Source organism: Leptopilina heterotoma, unplaced genomic scaffold (genome assembly GCF_015476425.1).
Source record: "Leptopilina heterotoma isolate Lh14 unplaced genomic scaffold, ASM1547642v1 Lhet_123, whole genome shotgun sequence".
Classification (NCBI taxonomy): Eukaryota; Metazoa; Arthropoda; class Insecta; order Hymenoptera; family Figitidae; genus Leptopilina; species Leptopilina heterotoma.
In genome coordinates, this window is record NW_025110842.1 from 2,600,614 (window position 1) to 2,616,674 (window position 16,061).

Here is a 16,061-nt window from a genome sequence, read left to right on the forward strand (position 1 = left end):
TCAATTCTTTTTAAATAATTGAAATTTGGATGAATTTTATCAATAATTTTTTAAATAATTGAATTTTGGATGAATTTTATCAATTATTTTTTAAATAATTGAATTTTGGATGAATTTTATAAATTTTTTTTAAATAATAGAATTTTGAATGTATTTTATTAATTTTTTTTAAATAACTGAATTTTAGATAAATTTTATAAATTTTTTTTTAAATAATTGAATTTTGTATAAATTTTATAATTTTTTTTTAATAATTGAATTTTGGATGAATTTTATCAATTCTTTTTAAATAATTGAATTTTGCATGAATTTTATCAATTATTTTTTAAATAATTGAATATTGGATGAATTTTATCAATTATTTATTAAATAATTGAATTTTGGATGAATTTTATAAATTTTTTTTTAAATAATTGAATTTTGGATGAATTTTATCAATTCTTTTTAAATAATTGAATTTTGCATGAATTTTATCAATTATTTTTTAAATAATTGAATTTTGGATGAATTTTATCAATTCTTTTTAAATAATTGAATTTTGCATGAATTTTATCAATTATTTTTTAAATAATTGAATTTTGGATGAATTTTATCAATTCTTTTTAAATAATTGAATTTTGCATGAATTTTATCAATTATTTTTTAAATAATTGAATATTGGATGAATTTTATCAATTATTTTTTAAATAATTGAATTTTGGATAAATTTTATAAATTTTTTTTTAAATAATTGAATTTTGGATGAATTTTATAAATTTTTTTTTAAATAATTGAATTTTGGATGAGTTTTATCAAATTTTTTTTTAAATAATTAAATACTTTGGCAAAATTTTATGAAAATACCAGATATTGAAAATAATTGATTTTGGAATATTTTTTGAAAATAATTGAATTATTGTAAAGGATTTGATTACAATTTTTTCAAATAGTTTTTTGATTTCTAGTATCTGCAAATTTAAAGTAGTGTAAATTGTCAAAAAAAAAAAGAAATGGTAGCTTTTAGTGGCTGAAATCTAAAAAAAGTACCCAAATAGTATCCTAACGTAAAAAAAGTAGTAAATAGCATGTTTTAGTAAATGAGTTACGAAGCCTAAAAAGAGTAAAAAATAAAAATGTAATAATAACGAATAGGAGAAAAGTAGTACCCCCCTTTTAAAAAAAAATAACCAATAGAAGAAAAAGAGACAGAGAGAGAGAGAGAGAGTGGTAGAAATTTTTTAAAGATAAAGAGTAGGAGAAAAAGAGACAGAGTGAGAAGGGGGGAAGGAGATTTTAAAAAAATTCGTCTCTCCCCGGGGGTACTCTCTCAACGATCGTCCTGACCAATTCCATATGTATGGGGTGAGCAACGACGTAAATGTGCTGACTACATTACGCCGCTATATAAAGATAGCCGTCAACCATCCTATCCCCACAGACCGTGTCAGATCGACAAAAGGTTCACGGACAGACAGACAGACACCTCGCGTTACTCATCGCCTTTTTTTTCCTTTTCGAAAACCGGAACTCAAAGTGCGGAAGTTTCAAGTTTTTGAAAATCGGTTCCAGTAACGCTTCAAAAAAAAAAAAAAAATTGTTATTACCGAAAATCGGTTTAACAATCTTTTCGAAAATCGGTTCAAGAAGCTTTTCGAAAATCGGCTCAAGGATCGTTTTCAAAAATCGTTTTGAGAATTGTTTCGAAAATCGGTTCAAGGATCGTTTTTAAAAATCGTTTCGAGAACAGTTTTTAAAGATCGTTACGAAAATAGTTTCAAGAATTGTTCGAAAATCAAGAATCATTTCAAGAACTGCTTCAAAAATCGTTTGCGGAACTGCTTCGAAAATCGTTTCCGGAATTGCTTCGAAAAATCGTTTCAAGAACTACTTCGAAAATCGTGTCAAGAACTGTTTCAAGCATCATTTCAAAAATAGTTGCAAAAATAGTTTCAAGAATCGTTTCAAGAACTAATTCAAAAATCGTTTCAAGAACTGATTCAAAAATCGTTTCAAGATTCGTTTCAAGAACAGATTCAAAAATCGTTTCAAAATTCGTTTCAAGAACAGATTCAAAAATCGTTTCGAGATTTGTTACACAAACTGATTCAAAAATCGTTACAAGAATCGTTACGAAAACTGATTCAAAAATCGTAACAAAAATCTTTTCAAGAAACAGTTTTAAAAATCGTTATAAAAATCTGTTGTCAAAAATAAAAATTGCTCCACTAACTTTGTTGTAACAAAATAGTTTTGATAACATTGCATCAAAATAATTTTGTTAATATTGCAACAAAATAGTTTTATTAACATTACAAGAAAATAACTTTGAAAAACAACATTGCAACAAAATAATTTTTAAAAAAGAAACATTACAACAAAAGCAGAATGTCGCTGATTTTAATAGGAAGCACAACATACTTTCTAATCGCAATTCTGACGATTGCCATTGTATTGATAATCTTCGATCATGTGAAATTGAAAAGGAAGAGGAATGATTGCGGCAAGGAAGTGGACAGTGAGGAGCAAATATTGCCGGAAGCACCGGGACCAAAACCGTGGCCTATTTTGGGATCGCTGCACATTTTGGGACAATATGACGTGCCGTACAAGGCATTCGCTGAACTAGTTAAAATCTACAAGAGTCCCGTTTTGAAAATGAAAATGGGCTCCGTTAATTGCATCGTCGTCAATGGTCTGGAGAACATTAAGGAGGTGCTCTTCAATAAGGGCGCGCACTTCGACTCTCGGCCTAATTTCACCAGATATCATCTACTCTTCTCTGGCAATAAGGAAAACTGTAAGTTTTGATTATTTTTTGCATCCACTTTTTTTTATTTGTTATTTTCTTGATTTTTTTTACATCTCTTTTTGTTTTTCTGCTTTCTTTAGTCTTCCTTTTTCTATTCTCTTTCGTTTCTTGTTGTTTTCACCCTCTTTTGTTATTTTTCACCTCCTTTTTATTTCCTTTCCCTTATTTTCACCTACTTTTGTGTTCCTTTCCCTTTTTTTAAAGTTTCTTTTTCTTTTTCTACAAAAATTGATACTAGTTGTTGCATCATGTTGTAGAATGTTCCAGAAATACTAGAAATATTGCTGCAATTTTTAGAATTTTGAGTCAATCTTGTCAAAATCTGGTGCAACTTTCACAATATTAAGTGGCAATGTTGTTAAACATTGTCGCAAGTTTCATAATATTAACCAAATGCTGCTAAATGTTGTTGCAACTTTCACAATTTTGGGTCAATTTTGCCAAATTTTGGTGCAAGTTTCACTTGATTCACTGGCAATGTTGGTAAATACAGTCGCAAGTTTCTTAATGTTAACCAAATGCTGCCAAATGTTGTTGCAACTTTCCCAATTTTCAGTCAATTTTGCCAAATTTTGGTGCAAGTTTCACTTGATTGACTGGCAATGTTGGTAAATACAGTCGCAAGTTTCTTAATGTTAACCTAATGCTAACAAATGTTGTTGCAACTTTCACAATTTTGGGTCAATTTTGACAAAATTTAGTGCAACTTTCATAAGACTTACTGGCAATGTTGGTAAACATTGTCGCAAGTTTCATAATATTAACCAAATGCTGCTAAATGTTGTTGCAACTTTCACAATTTTGGGTCAATTTTGCCAAATTTTGGTGCAAGTTTCACTTGATTCACTGGCAATGTTGGTAAATACAGTCGCAAGTTTCTTAATGTTAACCTAATGCTAACAAATGTTGTTGCAACTTTCACAATTTTGGGTCAATTTTGACAAAATTTAGTGCAACTTTCATAAGACTTACTGGCAATGTTGGTAAACATTGTCGCAAGTTTCATAATATTAACCAAATGCTGCCAAATGTTGTTGCAACTTTCCCAATTTTGAGTCAATTTTGCCAAATTTTGGTGCAAGTTTCAAAAGAATGACTGGCAATGTTGGTAAATACAGTCGCAAGTTTCTTAATGTTAACCTAATGCTAACAAATGTTGTTGCAACTTTCACAATTTTGGGTCAATTTTGACAAAATTTAGTGCAACTTTCACAATATTAAGTGGCAATGTTGTTAAACATTGTCGCAAGTTTCATAATATTAACCTAATGCTGCCAAATGTTGTTGCAACTTTCACAATTTTGAGTCAATTTTTCCAAATTTTGGTGCAAGTTTCACTAGATTGAGTAGCAACGTCGCTAAATTTTGTTTTAACTTTCAGCATTTCAAGAAATTTTATTTATTTTTCTCTTTTGATTTTCTTCTCTATTTTCATCTCATTCGCATAAGAATTAAAAAAAAAAAAAATTAAATAAAATGAAAATTCCGGAAATGCAGTCAATGGGCCAAACTTTTAAAAATAGCAACCAAAAAATAAATTCCAAAAAGAAAAGAAAGAAAATTTATTTAAATACAATTGAATAAGGGCTTTATTCAGTGTCAGTTTCTCCAACTCTCATTTTCAAGATCAGCATTGTCCATCATTAAGGTTAAGGTTATGCGTAACCGACACTTGTGTTAATGACCTTGCTTTCGTTGCGCCATGTAAGAGTCTGGAACACGGGAATTTCTTAATACTTTTTCAAACACACATACACACACAAAACCGGTTTTATTTTTGTCTCCAAATGTCCATTTTTTGTCTTTAAAGGGTGAAAAAAAATTCTATTTAAAATACCGATCTATATTTAATTATATACTTGTACGCGAATAGGGCACATGAAATCTAAATTTCGGAAATGCAGTTTTTGTGGAAATTTATTGACAGTGATCCAATTAATAAATGATAATAGTCTATTGATAACTAATGATAACTAATAATCACTAAAGATAACGAATGATCACTAATGATAACTATAATAAAAAAAAGACGAACAATAACACTTCTAAAAAATTCTCTTCTTAAAAAATAACACTTCTAAGTCAACAAATAATGATGCTACTGATAATAATGACCCAAAATCATCTGATACTAACCAAATGATTAAGAGTAACACTAATTAATCAACAAATAATGATGTTAATGATAATAATGACCCAAAATCATCTAATACTAACCGAATGATTAAAAATACTACATCCAAGTGTCAACAAATAAAGATGCAAATGATAATAATGACCCAAAATAACCGAAACTAACCAAATGATTAAAAGTAACACATTTTAATCAACAAATAAAGATGCTACTGATAATAATGACCCAAAATCATCTAATACTGACGGAATTAACACTTAATTAACACGGAATTAACTAACACTTTTTAATCAACAAATATAATTGCTAATGATAATAATGATCCAAAATCATCTAATACTAACGGATCGATTAAAAATAACACTTTTTAATCAACAAATATTAATGCTAATGATAATAAAATGATCCAAAATCATCAAATTATAACCAAACCGTTCAAAATACAACTTCCAAGCCAACAAATAAATAATTCTACTCATAATAACGTTTCAAAAATCATCTAATACTAACCAAATGCTTCAAAATACTACTTCCAAGTCTCCACAAATAAAGATGCTAATGATACTATGACCTAAAATCAACAATTAATGATTCTACTGCTGATAACAACCCAAAATCATCTAATACTAACTGAATAATTAAAAATAACACTTTTTAATCAACAAATATTAATGCTAATGATAATAATCACCCAAACTCATCAAATAATAATCAAATGATTCAAAATACTACTTCCAAGTCTCAACAAATAATGATGTTAATGATAAAAATGACTCAAAATCATCTAATACTAACCGAATGATTTAAAATACTACTTTCAAGTCTCAACAAATAAAGATGTTAATAATAATAATGACCCAAAATAACCGAAACTAACCAAATGATTAAAAATAATATATTTTTATCAACAAATAGTAATGCTTTTGTTAATAATGACCCAAAATCATCTAATATTAACCGAATGATTAAAAATAACAATTTTTAATCAACAAATATTAATTCTAATAATAACAATGACCCAAAATCATCAAATAATAACCAAACGAATCAAAATACAACTACCAAGTCAACAAATAAATAATTCTACTGATAATAACATTTCAAAAATCATCTAATGCTAACCAAACGATTCAAAATACTACTTCCAAGTCAACAAATAATGATTCTACTGCTAATAACGACACAAAATCATCTAATACTAACGGATTGATGAAAAATAACACTTTTAAGTCAACAAATAATGATGCTAATGATAATAATGAACAAAAATCATCAAATATTAACCAAACAATTTAAAATACATCTACCAAGTCAACAAATAAATAATTCTACTGATAATAACATTTCAAAAATCATCTAATGCTAACCATACGATGTAAAATACTACTTCCAAGTCAACAAATAATGATTCTACTGCTAATAACGACACAAAATCATTTAATACTAACAGATTGATGAAAAATAACAGTTTTAAGTCAACAAATAATGATGCTAATGATAATAATGACCAAAAATCATCAAATATTAACCAAACAATTTAAAATACAACTACCAAGCCAATAAATAATGATGCTACTAATCTTAATGACCCAAAATCATTTAATACTAACGGAATGATTAAAAATAACACTTTTTAATCAACAAATATTAATTCTAATAATAACAATGACCCAAAATCATAAAATAATAACCAAACCGTTCAAAATACAACTTCCAAATCAACAAATAAATAGTTCTACTGATAATAACATTTCAAAAATCATCTAATGCTAACCAAACGATTCAAAATACTACTTCCAAGTCAACAAATAATGATTCTACTGCTAATAACGACACAAAATCATCTAATACTAACGGATTGATGAAAAATAACACTTTTAAGTCAACAAATAATGATGCTAATGATAATAATGAACAAAAATCATCAAATATTAACCAAACAATTTAAAATACATCTACCAAGTCAACAAATAAATAATTCTACTGATAATAACATTTCAAAAATCATCTAATGCTAACCATACGATGTAAAATACTACTTCCAAGTCAACAAATAATGATTCTACTGCTAATAACGACACAAAATCATTTAATACTAACAGATTGATGAAAAATAACAGTTTTAAGTCAACAAATAATGATGCTAATGATAATAATGACCAAAAATCATCAAATATTAACCAAACAATTTAAAATACAACTACCAAGCCAATAAATAATGATGCTACTAATCTTAATGACCCAAAATCATTTAATACTAACGGAATGATTAAAAATAACACTTTTTAATCAACAAATATTAATTCTAATAATAACAATGACCCAAAATCATAAAATAATAACCAAACCGTTCAAAATACAACTTCCAAATCAACAAATAAATAGTTCTACTGATAATAACATTTCAAAAATCATCTAATGCTAACCAAACGATTCAAAATACTACTTCCAAGTCAACAAATAATGATTCTACTGCTAATAACGACACAAAATCATCTAATACTAACGGATTGATGAAAAATAACACTTTTAAGTCAACAAATAATGATGCTAATGATAATAATGAACAAAAATCATCAAATATTAACCAAACAATTTAAAATACATCTACCAAGTCAACAAATAAATAATTCTACTGATAATAACATTTCAAAAATCATCTAATGCTAACCATACGATGTAAAATACTACTTCCAAGTCAACAAATAATGATTCTACTGCTAATAACGACACAAAATCATTTAATACTAACAGATTGATGAAAAATAACAGTTTTAAGTCAACAAATAATGATGCTAATGATAATAATGACCAAAAATCATCAAATATTAACCAAACAATTTAAAATACAACTACCAAGCCAATAAATAATGATGCTACTAATCTTAATGACCCAAAATCATTTAATACTAACGGAATGATTAAAAATAACACTTTTTAATCAACAAATATTAATTCTAATAATAACAATGACCCAAAATCATAAAATAATAACCAAACCGTTCAAAATACAACTTCCAAATCAACAAATAAATAGTTCTACTGATAATAACATTTCAAAAATCATCTAATGCTAACCAAACGATTCAAAATACTACTTCCAAGTCAACAAATAATGATTCTACTGCTAATAACGACACAAAATCATCATTAGATGATTTCCGTTAGTATTAACTAACGGATTGATGAAAAATAACACTTTTAAGTCAACAAATAATGATGCTAATGATAATAATGACCCAAAATCATCAAATATTAACTAAACAATTTAAAATACAACTACCAAGCCAACAAATAAATAATTCTGCTGCTAATAAAGTTTCAAAAATCATCTAAATCCTCTAATAAAATTCTAAAAATCATCTGATTTCACTTTCTGTTTCAGCGCTCGCTTTCTCCGACTGGTCGGAATTGCAAAAATCACGCCGTGAAATGCTACGAGCACACACCTTTCCCCGTGCCTTCACAACAAAGCACAATCAACTAAGCAGCATCATTTGCAATGAACTCGAAACCCTATTGGATCAACTGTCACAAAAATCCTCAGCACCAATCGAGGCAAAACCCCTCATTCTCCACACCTGTGGAAATATATTCATGACCTACTTTTGTTCAAAAAATTTTCAACCCAATCATCATGGATTCAGCGAGATGGTTAGAAATTTCGATAAAGTATTCTTTGAAGTGAATCAAGGTTACGCCGCCGATTTTATGCCATTCCTCATGCCATTGCATCATAAAAATATGCTAAGAATGGCAAATTGGAGTCATAGAATTCGTGAATTCGTCGAGGAGTGTGTCATTGAGGATCGTTTCTCGAGTTGGACGACGGCGATTCCCGAGGAGGACTATGTCGATTGTTTGATTAATCATGTGAAATCGAAGGCAGAGCCGAATATGTCGTGGAATACGGGATTGTTTGCACTGGAGGACATTATTGGGGGGCATTCGGCAATTGGAAATTTTTTGATGAAGGTCTTTGGATTTTTGGCTACGAGATTGCATGTGCAATTGGAGGCGCAACAGCAGATTGATGGGATGGAGATTTTGGAGAAAACTGTTGGATTGGAGTATAGGCGGTCGTTGCCTTATATCGAGGCGATTATTATGGAGACGATTCGAATTATTGCGAGTCCGATTGTACCACATGTGGCTAGTCAGAATAGTTCTATTGCTGGTTAGTACTATTTTTTGGGTATTTTAATCCGTCAATTATAAATTAAATTCAGTAATAAAAAAAAAATTCTGAAAAGAATTCAATTTTAATAAGATTTTTCTGAAAAGGATTCAATTTCAATTCAATTTTTTATGAGAAATTCAATTTTAAAAACATATTTTTCAAAATAATTGAATTTCAATTCAATTTCTTATAAGAAATTCAATTACAAAAAAGTTCTTTTCAAAAGACTTCAATTTCAAATCAATTTCTTATAAGAAATTCAATTTCAAAATAATTTTTCTCAAAGGAATTCAATTCCAATTCAATTTTTTATGAGAAATTCAATTTTAAAAACATTTTTCAAAATAATTGAATTTCAATTCAATTTCTTATAAGAAATTCAATTACAAAAGAATTCTTTTCAAAAGGCTTCAATTTCAAATCAATTTCTTATAAGAAATTCAATTTCAAAAAAATTCTTTTCAAAATAATTTTTCTCAAAGGAATTCAATTCCAATTTAATTTTTTATGAGAAATTCAATTTTAAAAACATTTTTCAAAATAATTGAATTTCAATTCAATTTCTTATAAGAAATTCAATTACAAAAAAATTCTTTTCAAAAGGCTTCATTTACAATTCAATTTTTTATGAGAAATTCAATTTTAAAAACATATTTTTCAAAATAATTGAATTTCAATTCAATTTCTTATAAGAAATTCAATTACAAAAGAATTCTTTTCAAAAGGCTTCAATTTCAAATCAATTTCTTATAAGAAATTCAATTTCAAAATAATTTTTCTCAAAGGAATTCAATTCCAATTCAATTTTTTATGAGAAATTCAATTTTAAAAACATATTTTTCAAAATAATTGAATTTCAATTCAATTTCTCATAAGAAATTCAATTACAAAAAAGTTCTTTTCAAAAGACTTCAATTTCAAATCAATTTCTTATAAGAAATTAAATTTCAAAAAAATTCTTTTCAAAATAATTTTTCTCAAAGGAATTCAATTACAATTCAATTCTTCAAAGGAATCCAATCTCAAAGAAGTTTTTTCAAAAAGAATTTAATTTTAATTCAAAAACTAAAAAAAAATTCAATTTCAAAATAAATTGCTTTTAAAAGAATCCAATTTCAATTACATTTCATAGAAGAAATTCAATTTCAAAAAAAATTCTTGTCAAACTACTTCAATTTCAATTAAATTTCTTATAGAAGAATTCAATTTCAATTAAATTTCTCGAAAAAATTCAATAATTTCAAAAAGAAATTTCCATACAATTCTGTTTAAAATTTTTTAATGAAATTCTCCTTGATAAATTCAATTATTTTCGAAAAATTTAATAAAACTCTTTGCAAAAATTTAATTTTAATTCCATAAATAATAAATTGTTTTCGATAGACTTCAATTATTTGAAAAAAATTTTTAATAAAAATCTTCAGAAAAATTAAATTATTTTTCATAAACAATAAAAATTCTTCTCGAGAATTCAATTATTTTGATGAACAATAAAAGTTTTTCTCAAGAATTAAATTATGTTAATAAACAATAAAAAATTTTCTCAATTCAATAATTATTTTGATGAACAAATAAAAATTCTTCACAAGAATTCAATTATTTTCATAAATAAAGAAATTCTATGCAAAAATTCAATTTTTTTTCAAAAATATTAATAAAATTCTTCACAAAAATTCAATTATTATAACAAATTTTAGTCATATTATTCCTATGATTTCAATTATCTTTAAAAATAAAATTTTTACAGACATTCAATTATTTTTATAAATAATAAATTTTTTTTGATGGAATTCAATTATTTAAAATTTTTTAGATACAAAACACCATTATTTTCCAAAATTTTAATATTTTTTTTTTTTTGAAAAATTCAATTATTTTCATAAATAACAAAATAATTCACAAAAATTTCATTATTATCAAGAAATTAAAAAAATTCATCGCAGAAATTCAATTACTATATAAAATTTTAGAAATATTCTTCCTAAGAATTTAATTATTTACTAAAATTTTATTTAAAAATTCAATATTATTTTAAAAATTAACAAAATTTTTCACAAAAATTCAATTATTAACAAGAATTAAAAAATTTCATCGCCGAAATTCAATTCTTTTACAAAATTTTATTATATTCTTCCAAAAAATTCAATTATTTTTATAATTTATAAAATTATTCGCAATAATTCAATTATTTTCAAAAATTTTAATACAATATTTTTTTTCAAAAATTCAATTATCATCCAACATTTTAGACAATTTTTTCCAAAATTCGATTATTTTCTAAAATTTTAATAAATTATATTCAAAAATTCAATTATTTTTAAAAATAATAAAATTCTTTCGTAAAATTCAATTATTTTCAAAAATTTGAATAGAATATTTTTTTCAAAAATTCAAATATTATCAAAAATTTTTGTAAATTTTTTCCAAAACTCAATGACATATTTACGAAAAATTTTGGAAACATTTTTTTTTTAAATTCAATTATTTTCAAAAATTTTAATAATAAAATGCTTCGTAAAAATTTAATTATTTTCTAAAATTTTGAAAAAACTTTTTTTAAATTCCATTATTTTTATAAATAACAAAATTATTTGCAGAAATTCAATTATTTTCAAAAATTTTAATAATTTTCTTTCTATAAATTCAATCATCGCTTTTAAAAAAAATTTTCACTGAAATTCTTCTCTTATTTTTAAAAATTTTTAATAAAATTCCTTTGAAGAATTCAATTATTTTTATAAATTTTAACATTATTCTTTGCAAGATTTCAAGTAATTTCTAAATAATAATATTCTTAGCAAGAATTAAATTTTTTTTCAGTTTAATTTTTAATAAAATTTCTCTAAAAGTATTGAATTATATTCAAGAATTTTAATAAAATTCTTTACATAAGAATTGTATTGAATTATTTTCAAGAATTTTAATAAAATTCTTTACATAAGAATTGAATGAATTTTGATTTTTGAATTGAAAATAATTTTTTATGGCATTTTTTTAAAATTTATTATTCTTTTATTATTTCATTTATAAACATTATTTGTTTTATTTTATCATTTTTAATTATTCTTTGCTAGTAGGTATTTAATTTTGAAGAAATTCAATCATAAACTTTCGTTTGGTTTCATTTGATTCAATTTTATCAAGTATTGCTGCAAATTTTGTAAATTTTAATTTAGCAGATCAAAAATTAAATTGTTCTACCTTTGATTGCTATAAGATTATTTTAATTTATTTACTTAATATTAATTTTATGTTTGTTGTATTTGTTTAATTGAATTTTTTTTTTTTTTTTAATTTATTTTAATTAAGTGTATTACTATTTTTACATAATACAAGTCTATTTATTATTTTAATTAAGTTCTGTCAGGTGTTGTAACAGTTAAATTAAAAAAAAAAAAAAAAAAAAAAAAAAAAAAAAAAAAAATTGGTTCCCTTTAATTCTAATAATTTTTTTTCTTTTCCAGGTTATAGAGTCGAGAAGGACACATTCATATTCCTCAACAATTACGATCTGAACATGTCCGAGGATCTATGGACCAAACCAAATGAATTCATCCCCAACAGATTTGTCCGAAATGGAACTCTCCAAAAACCCGAACATTTTCTCCCATTCGGAGGTGGTCGACGCTCCTGCATGGGCTACAAAATGGTCCTCTATCTCAGTTTCTCAACAATCGCGAGTGTACTGAAAAATTTCACAATCCTCCCAATCGAGAACGAAGACTATAAAGTGCCAATCGGAAATCTTGCCCTACCGGAAAAATCATGGAACTTTAGATTCGTGAGACGATAAAAAAAAAAAAAAAAAAAAAAAAAAAAACACAAGACTTAATTCTTCACTGGGAATGTGAGGATCAGAGCTTAAATTATTATCGCCTACTCGTGATGAGACTTATACTTCACCGTGACATTACTAGTTTATAGCAAAGTGATCGTCATTTTAGGGGAGTTTCAATTTTTTTTCACACATTAACTCTCAAATTTCCTTTTTTTTAAAGAACGAGAGAAAATGAAAAAAAAAAAATTCCACTTTGAAAGAAGAATATTTTTTTTTAATATTCATAAGAGAATTTTTCTAATTAATAAAAAAATTCCATTTGAAAAAAAGAATATTTTTTCTAAATATTCTTAAGAGAATTTTTTTAATGTTCTATTTAAAAAAAACTAGGGGAAAAATGTGTATAAATGAGGAAATGATATTACTTTAGAAAAAAATTGTCTGATAGAGAAAAATATATAAGATTTCTTTTTAATACAAAGAAAAAAAGGGTAGAAAAATAGAAAACAAAGAGAATATGTATAAAAATGTAGTTTAATATTATTTATTATCGAAGTCGCTAGTTTATAAGGAGAAAGAGAAAATCATTCATTGTTCAGTAAATAAAAAAAAAAAAAAAAAAAACATTCCTGATATTAGATTTTATTGACTTGTAGATTTTTATTTGTTATTTAATTATTGTAATTATTGTGATTGTTACTATATTTGTTAATTTATTATTTAAGATATTTTTAATAAAAACCAATTCAATTTTAAATGATTTTGTTGTTTCACTTTTCCCACGTTTCGCAGTCGCCAATTTCTATTAATTTTTTCTAAAATTCAATTATTTTACAAATTTTTAAAACATTTTTTAAATTCAATTATTTTTGCAAAAATAACAAAATTCTTTTCAAAAATTCAATATTATTATGTTCAAGATTTTGAATTTTTGAATACAGAATTCAAAAATTTAAAAAAATTTTTGCCAAACTTCAAATATTTTATAAAACGATTTGAAAAAACTTTTATTTTTAAATTCAATTATTTGTTAATTTAATTTAATTTTTTAAATACGTAATTTCAACAAAATTCAATTATTTTCTGAAAATTTGAATATAATTTTTTTTTGCAAAAAATCAAGTATTATAAAAAATTTTGTTCCAAATTTCAATTATTTTAGAAAAATTTAGAAAAAAATATTTTTAAATTCAATTATTTTCGCATAATATAAATATCAAAAAATTCTTTTCAATAATTAAATTATTTTCGGAAAATTTGTTAAATTCTTCATTAAATTCAATTATTTTTATAATGCAAAAAATTCTTACCAAAAAGTCAATTATTATTAAAAATTTAATAATATTTCTTCCTATGGATTCAATTATATTTAAAAATAAAATTTTTCACAGAAATTCAATTATTTTAAAAATATTTTAATAAAATTCCTTTAAAAAATTCAATTATTTTTATTAATAATAATAAAATGTTTTGCTGAAATTCAATTAATTGAAGATTTTTTTAAAAACTTTCATGTCAATAATTCAATTAATTTATAATTAATTATTTTTATAAATAATAAAATTACTTGTAATAATTCAATTATTTTCGAAAATTTTAATAATATTCTTTCTAATAATGTAATTATTATAACAGATTTTAGTAAATTTTTTTCTAAATTCAATTATATTCTTATATTTTCGAAATTTTTTTTTTATAAATTTAATCATATAATAATTAACAAATAACATAACAAATTATAATTATAAATTCCGAAATGTCATTTTTTCGAATTGTCATTTTTACGAAATGTCATTTTTGCGAATTGTCATTTTTACGAAATGTCATTTTTGCGAATTGACATTTTTACGAATTGTTACTTTTGCGAAAAGTCATTTTTTCGAATTGTCATTTTTGCGAATTGGCGTTTATGCGAACTGCCATTTTTTCGAACCGTCATTTTTACGAAATATCATTTTTGCGAATTGTCGTTTTGACGAATTGTCACTTTTGCGAAAAGTCATTTTTTCGAATTGTCATTTTTACGAAATGTCATTTTTGCGAATTGACATTTTTACGAATTGTCACTTTTGCGAAAAGTCATTTCTTCGAATTGTGATTTTTGCGAACTGCCATTTTTTCGAATTGTCATTTTTACGAAATGTCAATTTTTGTGAAAATTGATTTAGTAAACTTGTATGCATTATATAGATTTACTATAGCAATTTTCGCAAAAATGACAATTCGCAACAGAGACATTTCGCAAAAATGACAGTTCGCATAAATGACAATTCGTAAAAATGGCGATTCACAAAAGTAGCATTTCGTAAAAATGACAATTCGTAAAAATGACAATTCGAAAAAATGTCAGTTCGCATAAATGACAATTCGAAAAAATGACAATTCGCAAAAATGACTTTTCGCAAAAGTGACAATTCGTCAAAACGGCAATTCGCAAATATGCTATTTCGTAAAAATGACGGTTCGAAAAAATGACGTTTCGTTAAAATGACAGTTAGTAAAACTGACAATTCGCAAAAATGACTTTTCGCAAAAGTGACGAATTCGTAAAAATGTCAATTCGCAAAAATGATATTTCGTAAAAATGATGTTTTGTTAAAATGACAATTCGTTATAAAAATGACATTTCGAAAAAATGACATTTCGAAAAAATGACTTTTTGCAAATGTGGCAATTCGTAAAAATGTCGATTCGCAAAAGTGACATTTCGTTAAAATAACATTTCGAATAAATGCAATTCGTTAAAATGACAATTCGAAAAAATGACAATTCGCAAAAATGACTTTTCGCAAAAGTGACAATTCGTCAAAACGGCAATTCGCAAAAATGATATTTCGTAAAAATGATGGTTCGAGAAAATGACGTTTCGTTAAAATGACAGTTCGTAAAACTGACAATTCGTAAAAATGATATTTCTCAAAAATGACTTTTCGCAAATGTGGCAATTCGTAAAAATGGCGATTCGCAAAAGTGACATTTCGTTAAAATAACAGTTCGAATAAATGCAATTCGAAAAAATGACAATTCGCAAAAATGACTTTTCGCAAAAGTGACAATTCGTCAAAACGGCAATTCGCAAAAATGATATTTCGTAAAAATGACGGTTCGAAAAAATGACGTTTCGTTAAAATGACAGTTCGTTAAACTGACAATTCGCAAAAATGATATTTTTCAAAAATGA

The 16,061-nt window shown here is 24.9% G+C and overlaps 2 protein-coding genes across 2 annotated transcripts in view; one reads left to right on the plus strand and one right to left on the minus strand.

The window, feature by feature from the left end:
• Positions 1-16,061, minus strand: part of LOC122512548 (golgin subfamily A member 6-like protein 1) — a 114,084-nt gene that overhangs the window by 60,836 nt on the left and 37,187 nt on the right. The window lies entirely within an intron of this gene.
• Positions 1,274-13,159, plus strand: LOC122512021 (cytochrome P450 307a1-like). Its single transcript, XM_043627629.1, has 3 exons — positions 1,274-2,776; positions 8,308-9,099; positions 12,567-13,159. The coding sequence occupies exons 1-3, from the start codon at positions 2,365-2,367 to the stop codon at positions 12,893-12,895; spliced, it is 1,533 nt and encodes a 510-aa protein (XP_043483564.1). The 5' UTR covers positions 1,274-2,364; the 3' UTR covers positions 12,896-13,159.